This window comes from Eretmochelys imbricata, chromosome 3, assembly GCF_965152235.1.
Source record: "Eretmochelys imbricata isolate rEreImb1 chromosome 3, rEreImb1.hap1, whole genome shotgun sequence".
Lineage (NCBI taxonomy): Eukaryota > Metazoa > Chordata > Testudines > Cheloniidae > Eretmochelys > Eretmochelys imbricata.
Genome location: NC_135574.1, coordinates 18,124,392 through 18,142,134, shown reverse-complemented (window position 1 = coordinate 18,142,134; position 17,743 = coordinate 18,124,392). Strand labels below are relative to the sequence as shown.

General features: G+C 46.8%; 1 protein-coding gene across 1 annotated transcript; it reads right to left on the bottom strand.

Moving 5' to 3' along the window:
• Nucleotides 1-384: 384 nt before the first annotated feature.
• Nucleotides 385-11,390, bottom strand: PFN4 (profilin family member 4). Its single transcript, XM_077812449.1, has 4 exons — nucleotides 11,274-11,390; nucleotides 9,089-9,226; nucleotides 1,779-1,884; nucleotides 385-413 (listed from the first exon to the last, which is right to left on the bottom strand). The coding sequence occupies exons 1-4, from the start codon at nucleotides 11,388-11,390 to the stop codon at nucleotides 385-387; spliced, it is 390 nt and encodes a 129-aa protein (XP_077668575.1).
• Nucleotides 11,391-17,743: the final 6,353 nt, after the last annotated feature.

The window sequence follows — 17,743 nt, the reverse complement described above, 5'->3', positions numbered from 1 at the left end:
GGCTCAACTTCCAGGGAAGTCACTGTGTAGAGGGTACTCAGCACCTTGTAGGAGACGCTCTGCATCTTGCAATATTAGACTCTTGGAACCCATCCGAACTAGAGCCCAAATGCCACCACACATGCATGGATTTATGAGCTGTAATTTTTCTACATGAAGATGGTGGAGCTGACAATTCAGGGGGCTGTTAGGCTGCACTGGTGGGATTCACATGCTGTGGATTATCCTTCTCTTTCAGAGCCTTCACTATGGATTTAGAATATTGAAGAATAATGGATATTGTATTGCTTGCTTGGATGTGCTTCAGTACAAACAAACTTCCATCCATGGTTTTCTAACAAACCAGTCTTCATAAGCTTGATCAAGTTTAAGTTGTTTGAAGATTCAGTTTTCTTTATCTCTGAAATAGTCCGCTAAGGGGAAAAAACAAATAGAAGACATTTTCTTTTTTAATATTTGCCATAATGGAAATGCTCCACTTTAAATCAACACTGGAATGTACTGTAATTGAATGAAAGGGATCATAATGTAACTTGCATCAGTATTTGTTTGTGAACACTTAAAATATATGAATACCTACATTTACTATTAGTAACTCCAAATATATCTTCAGTGTGTCATTTGAAATAAACAGAATATTTCTTATTGTAAGATTGTGAGATTAAGAAATTCTTGTCTAAACACCCCTCCTTCAGATCAGCATGCACTTTACAAACCAATCATATGCAGAAATCTCCCCTTGAACTACCAAAGTTAGAATACATAAAGCTACTTTGTTTTCTCTGGAGGAAAAGATTAAACTGAGTAACAAAAGGCTGTGCCAAAATAAACCTCTCCAAACCTCTGTCTGACCGAGCAAACACAAGCTAAGTTTACACTGCAATCACAGGTGTGACTGCGGGGATACACCTGAGTGCGCGAGCTTTAATCTAGCTAGCTCAGGTACTGTAGCAGTGAAGTGGCAGTGCAGGTTTCAGTACAGACTAGCCCTGGGAGTAATTATCCAGGGTTCTGGGTGAGCTTGCACAGCCCAGGCTGAAGCACGCACTGCCTCAGCTTTGTATGTCTACTCCAGCTGCAATCACACCCCATGATTGAAGAATAAACATACCCTGAGGGTTTGTCTACACTTAAAACACTACAGCGGCACAGCTGGACCACTGTAGCACTTCAGTGTAGACATTACCTACGCCGACCGGAGGGATTCTCCCATTGGCATCGGTAATCCATACCCTTGAAAGATGGTAGCTAGACTGATGGAAGAATTCTTCTGTCAACATAGCGCTGTGTACATAGAGACTTAGGATGGCTTAACTATGCCACTCGGAAGTGTGGATTTTTCACAGCCCTTAGTGATATAGTTATGTTGACCTAATTTTAAACTACTTTTGCTCTCCACTCCAAGCACAGGAACAGAGTAGCTAAGAATCAGGCCAATAATATTAACTATAATGTTTTCAAGCGGGTTTTCTTAAATCAAATCCATAGTATCCCTATTAAAAATTAACTATAATTATAGGATTGTGAACAGTAAAAGCTTTTCTTTTTAAAATTTGATACAGATACCTTTATGTGTTTATTCTGTGGAAATTGAAGGAGATTGATAGCATGTTTCTGACTAAACAACATAAGGTCCATTTTAATTTTCCTTTTCATGGGCTTTCAAGATTTTCTGAAGTCCCAAATGTTCCAGGCAGTTTGCTGGAATGAAATGCTGCCCCCCACTAGTAACATCTCTACAAGTTACATTCAGACATATATGCACATGAAGTAATTACCCAGTTTCTCTATAGCTTCCACACACACACTGGGATACATGCCCTCAGAGTAAGTAGCAACCAAGATGTATGAATCTGTTTTCACAGCTATCAGACCTCTGTTCTCCTAGATAAAAAAGAAAACTGGTTAAAAGTTGCAGGGTTCTTCTAAATATATATACTATTTATCAGTGTATGCTAGACAAGGATGTTTTCTATCTTTAAGTTGTGTGTCATTTTGAGGAAGAAAAGATACTGTTTTAGGGCCTAAATCAAGACTGATATTGATAGCAGATATAAATTCATTTAAGATGATGGGTTTTATATATATTTATATATTTTAATCAAGCCAAGCAATAGCTGTTCTGTTTTTTTATTATACTGCATGTTCCCACCTTTATTCATAAATAATGTTTTTTATAAAGCACTTTGAAGAGATAAAGTGCAATCCGGGTGCTAAGTATAACCCACAAAAATGTTATTAAAATATTAATAAAATAGATGTGTGTGCTGTGTATAATTTGAAAGACTCCAAAAAGGCTTTACAAACTAATCATATCTGAATCTCATTAATTTGAAATAATGAATGGAAGTCCCATTGGGAATTACTGAATTAGGATGCAAATGTGTGGGGTTGCCCAGCATCTTCTGGGAGTTGCTGAGCACACTCAACTCCCATATTTGAATTACATGATGTCAATTACTGAGTTAAGCATCTGAGTCATGGGATGTGAGGATTAGCAAGTGTGTATGCACATGTGCACAGGAATCACTACCCACCACCACTCAGCTACCTTTGGGGTGGAACATGTGTGCAGTTTCACAGCTCAAAAGAACAGTGTACAGCTGCCTGCAGTGACTCAAGAGCATAAGCACCAACCTCAGGGCAGACTGTTAGGAAGCAGGGCACTAACCCCAAATTGGCTGTGAGTTCTACACTTAGATTGCACCAACCAAATATCAAAGATAAACTCCTCAGGAACTATACCAGCTTTCACATGGAGTCACAGTCTCCTTGGGTACTCTGATCTATCTTGCCACCCAGGTGAGCGTACCTTTGTGACAGATGGTCCCTTACACCAAAAATCACATCAATACTCCGGTACTCAGGTTACTCCCAGTCCCAAAGGACCTGTCGCTTACCAGGCCAATTGCATCTTAGAGCTCACACCAAAGACAACGTTTGTAGCAAATCCTATGATAGGCTCTATAAACATTTATTCAGCAGGAAAAGGAAAAGAGAATTATTTACAAAGTTAAAGCAGCTAAACATATATACACAGATGAGTGAAGCCTTCTTGCCCCTTTGCTGTAGGGAATTAAGGAACTTGCAGTAGCTGTTTTCAGGGCCCTCTACGCTCCCAAAGGTGTGATCAAGGACAAAAGATAGCAGACCTCTTTGAGCCTGAGTCGATTGTAAAACCCCAGTATGAAACTCAAGTTCCAGCAATAGACCCAGCAAAGTTTGACTTTGGAGATTCACCATTGTCCGAGGAGTGGACAGATCGCCCGAGGAAGAAACTTTGTGAAAGATCCAAAGTGTTCACACTGCATGAGTGGGATGTGGGATGTTCAAAAGGAGTAGAGCACGACAGCAGACTACATGACTCTCAACCTTTTAGGGAGAGATCTAGGAGGATTGCCCTCTCTGAGGTGGAAGATGTGTGACGTCATCTTCAAGAGCTGACTGCGAATGGCATCATTACAGAGTCCCGCAGCCCATAGGCCTCACCCCTTGTGGTAGTCCAGAAAAAGAACGGGAAAATCCGGATGTGTATTGACTACCACACCCTAAACAGCCATACTGTGATTGACCAGTACACTATGCCTTGAGTTCAAGATGCCTTAGATTGCTTGCTGGGAAGCCAGTGGTTCTCTGTGTTGGATCTCCGGAGTGGATACTACCAGATCCCCCTGGGAGAAGAAGATAAGGAGAAGACAGCCTTCATTTGCCCATTAGGGTTTTATCAGTTCTAACGCATGCCCAGGGGATTTCGGGAGTGCCTGCCACATTTCAATGTCTTATGGAGGAAGTCGTGGGAAACATGAATTTACTGCAAATGTTAGTTTATTTGGATGACCTGACTGTGTTTGGAAGAATCTTGGAGGAGCATGAAGAAAGACCTCTTAAAGTGCTTGATAGGTTGGAGGACTATGGTTTGAAGCTCTCAGTAAACAAATGCCAGTTCTGCTGAACCTCAGTGAAGTATGTGGATCACATCGTGTCCCAAAAGGGCGTGAGTACTGATCCTGATAAAATAGAAGCACTCACTACCTGGCCACATCCAAGTAACTACAGAGAACTCAAGACCTTTCTTGGATTTAGTGGCTACTACTGCAGATTTGTGAAGAACTATGCTACGATTGTAAAGCCTCTGAATGATCTTACCAGGGGATAACAGCCCGGAAAAAAACAAATCTAAGACCAAGAACAAGGGGAGGTCCCCAAAACCTCCTGTGCACAGACACTATGGCCCCTTTGAACCGTTTGGGCCATGGTGGGATGAGAGATGTGAGAGGACATTTCAAGAAATCATTACTTGCCTAACTCATGCTCCAGTCCTAGTCTTTGCTGACCCCAGCGAACTGTTTATCCTGCATACTGATGCCAGTTTGGAGAGTGTGGGAGCAGTCCTGTATCAGGAAGTGGAAGACAAATGTAACCTGTAGCCTTTGCCAGCCGAGGATTGTCTCATAGTGAAACTCGCTATCCCACCCACAAGCTGGAGCTCTTGGCCTTGAAATGGGCCATCACTGAGAAATTCTGAGACTACCTGTATGGTGCTCAGTTCCAGGTTTGGACAGACAACAATCCACTGACTTATGTGTTAACAAGGGCCAAGCTGGATGCTACAGGGCAAAGATGAGTGGCTGCTTTGGCTAGCTATGACTTCAGCATTCAATATCGATCAGGGAGATGCAATGTAGATACGGATGCACTGTCCAGGCGTCCTCAGGCACCAGAAATCTGTGTGATACCCATGGATGGAGTGAGAGCTATTTGCAGTGTGAGTTGTCGAGAGCCGGAGGCCCACTGGAGCCTTCAGGGATGTGTTAAAGAAGCTCTGGGCCTGCCCCCTGAAAGCATGCCTTCTGCCTCGGTGAACTAAATAGCATTGGACCAATCTCCATTGCCCATGCTCAATGCGGCTGATTGGCAAGAAGCCCAGCTGCAAGATGTTGACATTTGTGATACACTGCTTGCCAAAAGGGAGGGGCGAAGCCCAGCTGCGGTTGTCCCACCTAACCCAGAGGGTAAACTACTATTGAGAGAATGGACCAAACTAAAACTGATTCAGGGAGTGCTACACAGAGTGACCATGGACCCGTTACAAAAGCAGCGAGCACAGCTAGTTCTGCCAAAACAGTACAGAGCCCTGGCCATGAGGGCCCTGCATGATGACTTTGGACATCTAGGGATGGAGAGGACCCTGGAACTTATTTGTAGTAGGTTCTGTTGGCCCTGGATGGCTGAAGATGTTCGCAGGAAATGTGAGGCCTGCGCTCAATGTGTTCAAAGGAAAACTCTGCCCACGAGAGCTGCATATCTCAAGAACATCACCAGTAACAAAGCTTTGGAACTGGTATGCATTGTTTTCTTGTCTCTAGAAGTAGACAAGAGGAATGTTGGAAACATGCTCATAGTGACTGACCATTTTATGCGGTATGCACAGGCATATCCCACATGTGATCAGAGGGCCACCACCATTGCTCGAATATTGTGGTAGAAATATTTCTCAGTTTATGGATTCCCGGCCCGGATACACTCTGATCAGAGGTGGGATTTTGAGAGTCGCCTTCTGAAGGAGGTGCTGAGGATAGCAGGAATTAAAAAGTCTAGGACAACACCTTATCACCCGGGGTCAGAAGATAGAGAAAGCTATGAAACTCACCAGCAGTATGTGTCTCGACTAACAGAAAAGCTGCAGGGTGCTTATCACTTAGCTATGTCTGCAGCTGGGAAGAACTCAGACCGCAACAAACATCGATATGATGCTAGGGTGCATTCGCAAACAAAAGATAGCTGACAGATGGAAGGCAGTACTTTACCTGGTGATGGAAAAGCTGGGAGATCTTCTGGTCTACAAGATCAAACCTGAGGAGGGTCCAGGGCAAATAAAGATGGTGCATAGAAACCTTTTGTTCCCTGTGGGGGAATTGGTAGGCACCCCTTATGAGATGGGCCATGACAGGGCAGCCAGGCAGAACAGAAGTGATGGACCAAAGCCGCCATCCAATACGGACAGCGGGCCCTCTGAAGCTAACCTACCCCTATTCAGCACATTGGAAAGTGAGGCTGAAGAGGAAGAAACGACCATGGTATATCCTGGAATGGAGACAAGATTTTGGTCTCGACCAGCTGAGCCAATAGACAGCTCCCCCTCTTCAGCTCTAAACCCCATGGCGGAGGTATTTAGGCCCGTTACTGGCACCCCTGTGCTGCCGATGGGACCCCCTGTGATGATGCACACAGGTTATTGGACAGTGGAGACATCCAGGTGGAGGGGGCCCTAGGTACGCTGGACCTTCCACAGTCAGAACTAGAGATGCAGGGGCCTATGGCAGTAGCCGAGGGATCCTCAAAGGAAACCTCTCCATCTGTCACTCAAGAAGATGTCCCTGCTACCTCTGCAACAGAGATTCTCAACAGACGGGACAAGGTAATAAGACCTGTAAAACGGTTAACTTATGATGCACCTGGGGTGACTAGTGAGGCACCAATACACTTAGCACACAGGCTTGTGGAAGCTGTAGTGGGCTTCCTGAGGCCCTTCAGAGGAAACCAATGAGTTGGTATAATAGGAAGTGTGATTTCTCGGGATGCCAAATTCTTGGCTGTGGGGAGGATGTAAGCAGAGTCAGGATGAGCTCTACCCTGACATCTGGTGGTGAGTTGTGGCAGGTTGTGGAAAAGAACTTCAGGGGCTGATCTCATTTGCATAGGCACACTTACCCAGCCTAGATGGTCACTTTGGCTGCTGGGGGATCCCCAATTTCTCTGTTATTGGGGCAAGAAGAATAAAGTGTTGTTATCCTGATGATGTGAATCAAGGACAGTGGAACTGTACTTGGCTTTTTGTTATGATGGAGGGACTCGCAATCAACTAAGTAGCACTCGCTAGGCAAGAGACAGGGTTCCAAAACTCAGTGAATGGAGGGAGGCTGGGGACAATCAAGGTCGGCCATTTCCTGCACAAATCCAGGTTTTCTCACTCCCTCACCCCCCTCCAAAACACATGTGTATGTGTGTTTTTTGGAGGGGGGTGAGGGAGTGAGAGAACCTGGATTTGTGCAGGAAATGGCCCACCTTGATTATCATGCACATTGTGTAGAGAGTTGTCACTTTGGATGGGCTATTACCAGCAGGAGAGTGAGTTTGTGTGGGGGGGGTGGAGGGTGAGAAAACCTGGATTTGTGCTGGAAATGGCCCAACTTGATGATCACTTTAGATAAGCTATTACCAGCAGGACAGTGGGGTGGGAGGAGGTATTGTTTTATGATCTCTGTATGTATATAAAGTCTGCTGCAGTTTCCACGGTATGCATCCGATGAAGTGAGCTGTAGCTCACGAAAGCTCATGCTCAAATAAATTGGTTAGTCTCTAAGGTGCCACAAGTACTCCTCTTCAAATTTCAAACAGTTATAAAGGCTTCTATAATAAGCAAGCTCTATATATCCTTTAAGGCTAACCGAGGCTAAGCCCTAGGGTTCTCTTGCTTATGCCTAATAAACCTTGCCCTCCAGAGTCAAAGCAGCATAGAGATAATCAGTTTCTTCTGTCTGGGGTTTTTTATTTCCCTCTGCCATGTGCTCTGAGCTGTGAACTCAGATGATGGGAGGAATCCGCTTGCATGACTCATTTTCATGGGTGGGAAGGGGCGGGAGGGAAGTAGAGCAACACAGTCTTTTGTCCCCTTTAACATTCCATAATAATCCATCTGCTGTCAAGGGACTGTTCCTGTTGGGCAAGACATAACACTTTCTGTTACAGATTGGCACTTTGCACTAGTTAATGAATAATGTTTCTCTCCTGTCTGGTGATTTACAGAGTCACAGAGGCTTATAATACTACCACTCAAATATTACGTTATAACAGGGGTTGGCAACCTTTTGCACCCGGCCCGTCAGGGTAAAGCCGCTGGCGGGCCGGGCCAGTTTGTTTATCTGGAGCATCCGCAGGCACAGAGCCCTGCAGCTCCCACTGGCTGCGGTTCGCCGTTCCCAGCCAATGAGAGCTGCGGGAAGCGGTGCGGGCCGAGGGACATGCTAGCCACTGCTTCCCACAGCTCCCATTAGCCAGGAATAGCGAACCGCTGCGGGGCTCCATGCCTGTGGACGCACCAGATAAACAAACTGGCCCAGCCTGCCAGCAGCTTTACCCTGATGGGCTGGTTGCCAAAGGTTGCCAACCCCTGCCTTATAATATGGAATACAGAAGTGAGAATGCAGGCAGCAACTCAAAAGCATTCAGTAAAGTCTAAACACTAAACACATTCTTATAATTCTAAAACCTATTTTAACAAAACTAACACACAGGTGAGCCAGACTCATTCCAGCTATTTGTCAGTGTTCCACTGCAGCCTGGGGACCTTAGCATGAGGTGGCACCTGGTTTACCAGCATCACAAATGCTACATAACATTAAAAAGGAAGAGAAGCATACCACATGTAACTGCAACTGCAAAGTGGCTAGAAGTTTATGCTGTCATAATGTAGTTAATCAACATGGAACTGGGCCAGATCCCTGGGGTTAGCACTTCTACTTTTGTTTGAAAAAAAAAAAGAGAGAAAGGGTTGAGCTCTTCAGTGACAAGTCAAGATGCTGATACTGATTCTCAGTTGGTGTCATTGGCCAGTGAAGTTACTCAGAAAACCTGGCCACCTCGTTTTACATCTACATTTCCACACAGCTGGAAATGAGACCGCCCATAATGAGAAATCTCAGACCTGGTTTATCCTAAAAGCCAGAAATAGTGATTGTGCCCCAAATAGTTGGAGTAAAATATTTGGGATAACAGAATTCAGTTTCCCTTCTCAGTGTTAGTAAAGAAATAAAATTGTCAGATACTTTGAGATGGATGGTAGAATATATTTCTGTTTTAATCTATGTTATATGCTTGTCATTTTCCTTGTAGAGATGCTCTGCTGTGCATTTATTTGTTTGCCCCATATATGTAAAGGTACTGTGGATAGAAAGGAGGCAGCATTTTGTTTAACCTCTAATCGACTCTGGGTGTTAACATAAACAGGAGATGTGGGAAGGAAAGAGGAAAACTATCAAATACTTTTTTCAGTGCTTGGACCTACTTGCCATACATGTTAGCAACTTACATTTTTAAGATAGATGGAGTACGCATCTGCTCGGACACATTTATACTGCTTCTCCTGGAAGTAAAGTCCTTCTCTTCTGACCTGTAATAAGTTCTTGAAGAAAGCAGAGCTGAGGATTAAGGCATTCTGTCGCTGCAGCTAAATTGATAAAATGGGACATTTTGTTATGGACCAAAAGGACACACTTTTGCAATCATTAAAAAACACACTTCTTCTGTTTCAGAGTAACAGCCGTGTTAGTGTGTGTTCGCAAAAAGAAAAGGAGTACTTTTGGCACCTTAGAGACTAACCAATTTATTTGAGCATAAGCTTTCGGATGCATCCGATGAAGTGAGCTGTAGCTCACGAAAGCTTATGCTCAAATAAATTGGTTAGTCTCTAAGGTGCCACAAGTACTTCTTTTCTTTTTACTTCTTCTGTTATGTCTGATAATTAACCAAAGACGATTTCATAAATAGATAATGATAACACAAAAAGGGAAAATGTCTGAACAACTTTGAAAGTGGGCTTTTAGTCCATGTAAGAATGAACTGTATTTTCAGTGTCTGATTTAGGATCTGATTCACAAATGCTTGCATTTACCCCTGTGAGTAGTCCCATTGATTACAATGGGACTAATGGTAAGCAGTATGCCCAGCAGTGTTTACAGGATTGGGCCCTTAGGTTAAAACCTCTCTGGAGCAGAGGACTCTGCCTTGCTCTGTGTTTGCATAGTGCTAGCACACAGATGGCAGGTTCAAATACTAATATTCTCCATCTTTAATATACAGACATAGCTTTGAGAGACTCCAGCAAGTGAGCTTTTCAGATCAAGATGGAGCATTACATGCTAGAATCTAGGAGCAAATCTTCAGCTGGTGTGAAATGTCATAGATCCACTGAAGTCAGTGGAGCTATGAGAATCTACACCAGCTAAGAATCTGCCCCCAGTCTCCATCAGCCACACTTCTAGAGTGAAGATGAAGTTTTAGCATTTTAGATCCTCGCTGACTGCTACTGTCCTATGGATAACACTTTGGTGCTCAGATACTATGGTGATGAGACCACATAAGTAAATAGAGAGACAGATTTGATCCCCTCTGTTCCAATGTAACATAAATAAGATAAAATAAAATTAGACAGGGGAAACATTAGTTTTGCCATACAATACAGAAGTGCTGCTATTCTGTTGTCTTGTTTGGTACCTTCTTGATAACAGAACAAAATCAACACAATCAAACACAGTCCAAAGCATGAAAGAAATGGAGTTCTGCTGATATAACACCTTTCCTCCAAAGATCTAACATGAATGCTTTACAACAAATTCAATCTCACAACACACTTTTTAGTAAGTAGTATCATACCTAGTGCCCTACCAAATTCACGTCCATGAAAAACAAGTCACAGACAGTGAAATCTGGTCTTTTGTGTGCTTTTACCCTATACTATACAGATTTCACAGGGGAGACCAGCCGTTCTTAAATTGGAAGTCCTGACCCAAAAGGGAATTGCAGGGGGTCACAAGGTTATTTTAGGGGGGGGTCACAGTATTGCCAACTTTACTTCTGCACTGCCTTCAGAGCTGGGCGGCCAGAGAGTGGCGGCTGCTGACTGAAGGCCCCGCTCTGAAGGCAGCAGCACAGCAGTAAGGGTGGCAATACCGTATCATGCCATCCTTACTTCTGTGCTACTGCTGGCAGTGGCTCTGCCTTCAGAGCTGGGATCCCGGCCAGCAGCCGCCGCTCTCCAGCTGCCCAGCTCTGAAGACAGTGCCGCTGCCATCAGCAGTGCAGAAGTAAAAGGGTAGAAGTACGGCAGCCCGCCCCCTACAATAACCTTGCAACCCCCCGACAACCCCCTTTATGGGTCAGGACCCCTACAACTACAACACCATGAAATTTCAAATTTAAATAGCTGAAATCATTACATTTACTATTTTAAAAATCCTACGATTGTGAAATTGACCAAAATGGACCGTGGATTTGGTTGGGCCCTAATTATACCCCATTTGGCTCAGAGGTTATGAGAATTGCTCAATGTCACACAAACAGTGGACGAGTCAGGAATATTTATTAGCACCCAGCAGTGCTGACTGACAGTCCCCTCTCTAATCACTAATTCATGCTCCCTCCCTTAAAAGAGTGTGGTACATTTCTAAATATTCTACCTTCAGTGTCACTTGCTAGGATGCTTTCTATTTTCTTACATTAAAGCCAACGGTTGATTCCCACACAGAATTGTCCTTTAATTTGATGATGGCCGCATGTTCCACATGTTTTGTTCTGATAAGGCAATCATTGAGCAAAGATTGAATTTGGTTCATTTTCCTTCAGTTCTGTGAAAGAAATCAGATATAGGTAGGTGTTCGTTTCCTTCCCGTTGAGCTTCAGAGGCCTGATCCTCCTCCCATCCAGAATTTTATTTAGCTCCCTTTAGGAGGCTGATCCAGAGTAAAAAAGATGAGAAATACACCATAACTTGCTATAAGCACCAGGTTAGAGTGGGACTCAGCTGGAGTGGGAAGCGTTAGTGCTCTTTTCAAGCTCCTCTCACAACAGCCTAGATGTTTCTGTTCAAATGATCAACGGCGAAATAATTGACAATATTGACATTTAAACTGACATTACTAGACCCCAGAGTTAACATTTGGTGATGACAGTACTGGTGGTATTGCACACGTTTTAGAGTTATTGTTTCAGGCTGTTTATCTGCATACTCAGCCAGATAGATGACACTGGATCAGTCGTATTTGGAAGATTTACTTAGCAATGATAAGGACAAGAAACCCTAAAAACGGATTGGCCCATCAGAAAATTGCAGGTATTGTGTCTCTAGAGTACTGGTTCATTCCAAGCCAAGTGTTAGATGTGGTAAGGATTTCAGATTGACTGTGCTTTACATGACATCTCATCTGGATGATGATGATGAAGTAAAATAAAAATGATAAAGGTGTTCTTATCACTATACAACACAATGATTACATAAATCAGACCACTTTACTTTGAATGGTCCCTTGAAATATATGTTATCTATTTATGAAAAACAATCTGTTCCATCTTGTATTTAGCTGTGACACTGAGTAAGTTTCCCAGAGCTCTGTGTACGATCAAAAGCTTGTCTCTCTCACCAAAAGAAGTTGGTCCAATAAAAGGTATCACCTCACCCATCTTGTCTCTCTGATAAATCAGACTATATAGTTTTATGAAGTAAATCACTATTAAATAACCATATAACAAATTGTAATGCAACATTTAATGAACAAAGCTGTTGTTGGATAATCCTGACAGTTATGCAGCTAATTAACCTAAACATTTTATACACAATTATATAGAAGTTATGCCTTAGTCAAACTCAAGTTGGATACTGCATGCAGATGTGGTCGCCCCATGTCAAAAAAGATATATTGGCATTGGAAAAGGTTCAGAAAAGAGCAACAAAAATGATTAGGGGTATGGAACAACTTCTGTATGAGGAGACATTAATAAAATTGGTACTTTTCAGGTTGGTAAAGAGACAACAAAGGGGGAATATGATAGAGGTCTATAAAATCATGACTGGTGTGAAGAAAATAAATAAGGAAGTGTTATTTACTCCTTCTCTGAACACAACAACTAGGGGTCAGCAAATGAAATTAATAGGCAGCAGGTTTAAAATAAACAAAACAAAGTATTTCTTTATACAACGCACAGTCAACCTGTGGAAGTCTTTGCCAGAGGATTTTGTGAAGGTCAAGACTATAACATGGTTCAAAAAAGATGAATTCATGGAGGCTATTCCAGCAATGGCTATTAACCAGGCTATGATAAATTCCATCAATGGCTATTAACCAGGATGGGCAGCGCAACCTCTGTTTGCCAGAAGCTGGGAATGGGCGACAGGGGTTGGATCACTTGATGATTACCTGTTTTGTTGATTCCTTCTGGGGCACCTGGCATTGGCCACTGTTGGAGGACAGGATACTGGGCTAGATGGACCTTTGGTCTGACCCAGTATGGCCGTTGTTATGTTCTTATACTGGGCTCAATACAAGGGTAATTGGGTGAAATTTAATGGACTGTGATACACGGGACGTTGACTAGATGATCTAACTCTATTTACTATTCTATTTTATACAGGTTTTTATACCACACTTATCACTGTAGTATCTGAGCAGTTTCCAGTAGTGCATTAAGCAATGTGACTACCTACACAACTGTCACATGTTGCTTGTTTTCTCATCCTCTCCCCAGGGATTAATGGTCCTTTCTGGCTTTATGAATTATCCAGTGTAGATTTATTTTCATTTTAAAAGAAACTTTTACTGAAAATGTTCAGCCTAGTCAGCTGTCTAGTGAGTATGTGAAGTCTAAAGGGCTTTGGCCTGCTGAATGCTGACCCCCCCCCCATCATAACGACTGTGCCTCTATGAGGTGCAGCACACAACTCGGAGCCCAGGGAAGAGGGGTTAAACCACCTTTGTGCTCTTCCAACTGGAGCAGCCCAAGGGCCAGAGAGGTCCACTGTGTAATTTAGCTCTGGGAGTCTGTCTTGACAGCACAGTTAGCTCAAGTTATAACTCAAGTGCGACCCCAACTCAACTTCCAGCTACACAGAAAAATCTCTGGCTCAAGTTAAGTGGTGCTTGAAGCTTGAGCTAATTGGCCTGCATGGGTGGCGGGTGGAGCCCCCATTAGGGGTCTGCTGCTAAGGCGGTCCCTGGGGTCAGCCGCACTGGCTGCTGCTTGGACGGTCCCCGGGGCCCTATTCTATGGGTGGATTGCAGCTCAGAATTTCGAACCAGCAGGCCATTGTCAGCCGGAGCCCTGAGAACCCCTGCACCTCCTTTGCAGATGGGGCCAAGAGTCCCCCATGCCCAGAGGATTCCTGAGCACTCCTGCCCCTTGATCGGAGGAGCCCCACACTGGCTGGAGGCCCGAATGCCAGCCCCCCCTTGGTCAGAGGAGTCCTGGGCCAGTCGAAGCCCCGAGCCTTCCCCTGCCAACCCAGAGGTACCCCGAGCCAGCTGCAGCCATACCGCGCCTCCCCTCCACAGACCCCAAGCAGCTGCAGGGAAAAGCCTCTCAGCAGGCCACCTTCAAGGGCTACACAGCTCCTCCCACCGCACCTGCCTGGGACCTTTCACTCACTGATGGGCTGCTCAGCACCTGGTGAACAGGTTGAGGACTATTTAGAAAAGCTGGATGTGCACAAGTCCATGGGGCCAGATGTAATGCATCCGAGGGTGCTGAGGGAGTTGGCTGATGTGATTGCAGAGCCATTGGCCATTATCTTTGAAAACTCATGGCGATCGTGGGAGATCCCGGATGATTGGAAAAAGGCAAATGTAGTGCCTTTAAAAAGGGAATTACAGACCAGTCAGCCTCACCTCAGTCCCTGGAAAAATCATGGAGCAGGTCCTCAAGGAATCAATTCTGAAGCACTTGGAGGAGAGGAAGGTGATCAGGAACAGTCAACATGGATTCACCAAGGGCAAGTCATTCCTGACCAACATGGTGAGCTCGGCGGAGGGGAGGGGGATGAGGAGGGCCACCCGCGCCACAGCAGGTAACCTGGGGGGGCGCGCAGGGGAACCACTCCCCACCCCAGCTCACCTCTGCACCCTCGGCCTGAGTGGGAAGCCGCGGCCTGCTTCTCAGTCCTCCCCAGCTTCCCGCCGAACAGCTGATTCGTGGGAAGTGGGGGGAGAGGGGGCAGAGAAGCAGAACGGGGCGGTGTGTTCAGGGGAGGAGCTGGAGGTGGAGCGGAGGTGAGCTGGGGCTGGGCGCAGGACAGGGAGCTGCTGGTGGGTGCTCTGCACCCACCAAATTTTCCCCGTGGGTGCTCCAACCCCGGAGCACCTAGGGAGTCGGCGCCTAAGGCGCCACTTTTGATGTGATCAGTGGGGGGAGCGGCCGCTCCCCCTGCTCCTCCCCTAGCTACGCTCCCCCACCCCTAGGAGCCAGAGGGACCTGCCGGATGCTTCCTGGGAGCTGCCCCAGGTAAGCATCGCTGGGACTTCCCACCTTGCCCCCCAGCAGGTGCCTCTGGCTCTTAGGGGTGGGGTGGGCACCCACTACAGTGGCCCACGAGACCCTCCTGCCCAGTTCTGGGGGCAGTTAGGGGACAGGGGAGGGGAGTGGATGGGGCAGAGGTCTTGGGTGGGGGGCGTCAAGGAACGCGGAGTGGGGGTTGGATGGGGCAGGAGTCCCGGGGGGCGGCGGTGGGCAACGGAGAGAACCCGTTGTTAAGATTTTGGCAGCTCATCACTGCTTCCAACCCTGGTATTCTATGATTAAATTGGATATGAGTTAGCAGTGTGCCCTTCTTGCCAAGAACGCTAACGGCATAATGGGCTGCATTAGTAGGAGCATTGCCAGCAGATTGCAGGAAGTGATTATTCCCCTCTATTCAGCACTGATGAGGCCACACCTGGAGTGCTGTGTCCAGTTTTGGGGGCCCCACTACAGAAAGGATGTGGACAAATTGGAGAGAGTCCAACAGAGATCAACAAAAATTATGAGGGTGCTGGGGCACATGATGTATGAGGAGAGGCAGAGGGAACTGGGCTTATTTAGTCTGCAGAAGAGAAGAGTGAGGGGGGTTTGATAGCAGCCTTCAACTACCTGAAGGGGGATTCCAAAGGGGATGGAGCAAGGCTGTTCTTAGTGGTGGCAGATGACAGAACAAGGAGCAATGGTCTCAAGTTGCAGTGGGAGAGGTCCAGGTTGGATATTAGGAAACAACTATTTCACTTGGAGGGTGGTGAAGCACTAGAATGGGTTACCTAGGGAGGTGGTGAAATCTCCATCCTTAGAGGTTTTTAAGGCCCAGCTTGACAAAGCCCTGGCTGGGATAATTTAGTTGGTGTTGGTCCTGCTTTGAGCAGTGGGTTGGACTAGATGACCTCCTGAGGTCTCTTCCAACCCTAATATTTTATGATTCCTCTGACAACCATTTCTTTCTACTCTCCACCTTCCACACTTCAGACGCGCCTCAAAGTCATGCCATCACAAACTCAGCCAAGGCCTCTTTGGCTGTCACACTTAAAATTGTAACAAAAGGAAAAAAGACAGGATACAGATTAACTGCTGCCTGTCCGCTTTTCTCTCTTTCTCACCCCTTGACCAGCTGCCAACCCGTTTGGCTGGGCGATTGTCCTCATGCCCTTGGCCAAAGTATTTCCCTTTGCGACTCTGAAATGTGTCACGACATGCAGGTCTTGAAGCTGTGCCCATTGGCGGAAGGTGATGTAGATGCTTTCGCTTGGGCAAGCAGGCAGGGGTGGCCTTGCCAGCTAATTGTCTCTCTGGAGGTAAAAATCACCACTGCGGGGTCAGGGTGTGAATGGAAGTCACCCAAGAATAGGGGTCTCAAACACGCGCCCCGCGCACCAGGGGCAGGGCTGGCTCCCTGCCTGCCTGCCCTGCCCCCACGCCGCTTTGGGAAGCGGCCGGGACCTGGGGGGGCACAGGGGTCTGTGTGTTGCCCTGTCCGCTCTTCCAGGTACCTCCCCCGAAGTTCCTATTGGCCAGGAATGGGGAACCGCCAGGGCAACACACAGATCCCTGTGCGCCCCCTCCCCCAGGTCCCGGCACGGGGGCAGGGCAGGCAGGCAGGAAACGGGTTGGAATGGGGGCATGGAAGGGGTGGGGCAGGGGCGGGGCCTCACGGAAGGGGTGGAGTGGGGGCGGGGCCAGAGCAGCAGGTGAGTGGTCAGTGGTGCGGCCCTCGGCCAATGTACTAGTCCTCACGTGGCCCTCATGGTCATTTGAGTTTGAGACCCCTGCCCTACAAGGAGGAGGTGAGGAATGTGCTGGCTGGGCAAGGCATTTCTTTCTCCACAGTCAAAAGGCACCATTCTCCCAGTTGGGGAATTGAACCCCCGTCTCCTGTGTGACAGGCAGGGATACCCACCACTATACTAACAAGGAAGGGGGCCAGCTCTGGCACTGCACAGAACTCCTAGACACAAGTTATGGCCTGCTTACACCACACCATGGGCCCCACCAGGCAACAGTACCCCTTGCTCTTTTCTCCTTCTTAAAGACTTTGGCTGCAGCAACAGCCCTGGGAAAAGCCCTGTCCCTACTTACATGTAGCTGGCTCTCACTCGGCTCCAAAGAAGCTTTTGATATGCCCCACGCAGGGTCCAGGCCCGCTGAGGCAGCAGTATTTGCTCCTCAGCTTCCTGGGCCCATCAGTAATCTCCCTGGAGCCCGGAGAGAGGACTGATGAACCAGGAAGCTGAATAGCACATACCACCTCCTCATCCACCCCACAACCTGCATGGGGCATAATAAAGCAAAAACCTCCCTCCCCGCCCCCCAGACCCTGCAACTGCGGGTCCGGCCGCAGCGGCCGGGCCAGGGGAGGCCCCTGGCATATTATACCCGCCGCCCATGCTGGCCTGTTAGGTGCGTGGGCAGCGCAGTGGGGAGTAATAGCTTGAGTTACCACGCACCAGTGGCGAATGCAATGACTTTACACCGCGCCGCCGCCCGGTCGTGGCGTGGGCGTTTCACCCCGAGGCCACGCTCGCTCCAGCGGCCTGCTGCAGGGGGGCTGGTTGGGCTGGTTGTGAAAGCGCCAGGGGACAGGCGGCGGCTTGCTGGGCGGGGAGTCGCTGCCTGCGCTGACGCTGAGGTGATTTTACCGGCGCTAGCCTTGGCTACACAGCGGTGGCAAAGCACTTGCACG

Coding starts and splice junctions, on each gene's coding strand:
- PFN4 (XM_077812449.1), bottom strand. CDS start 11,390: ATGAACCAAATTCAATCTTTGCTCAATGATTGCCTTATCAGAACAAAA. Junction 9,227..11,273: donor AATCAACCGTTGGCTTTAAT/GTAAGAAAATAG, acceptor TTATCAATTTAG/CTGCAGCGACAGAATGCCTT. Junction 414..1,778: donor GGAAGCTATAGAGAAACTGG/GTAATTACTTCA, acceptor TTTTCCCCTTAG/CGGACTATTTCAGAGATAAA.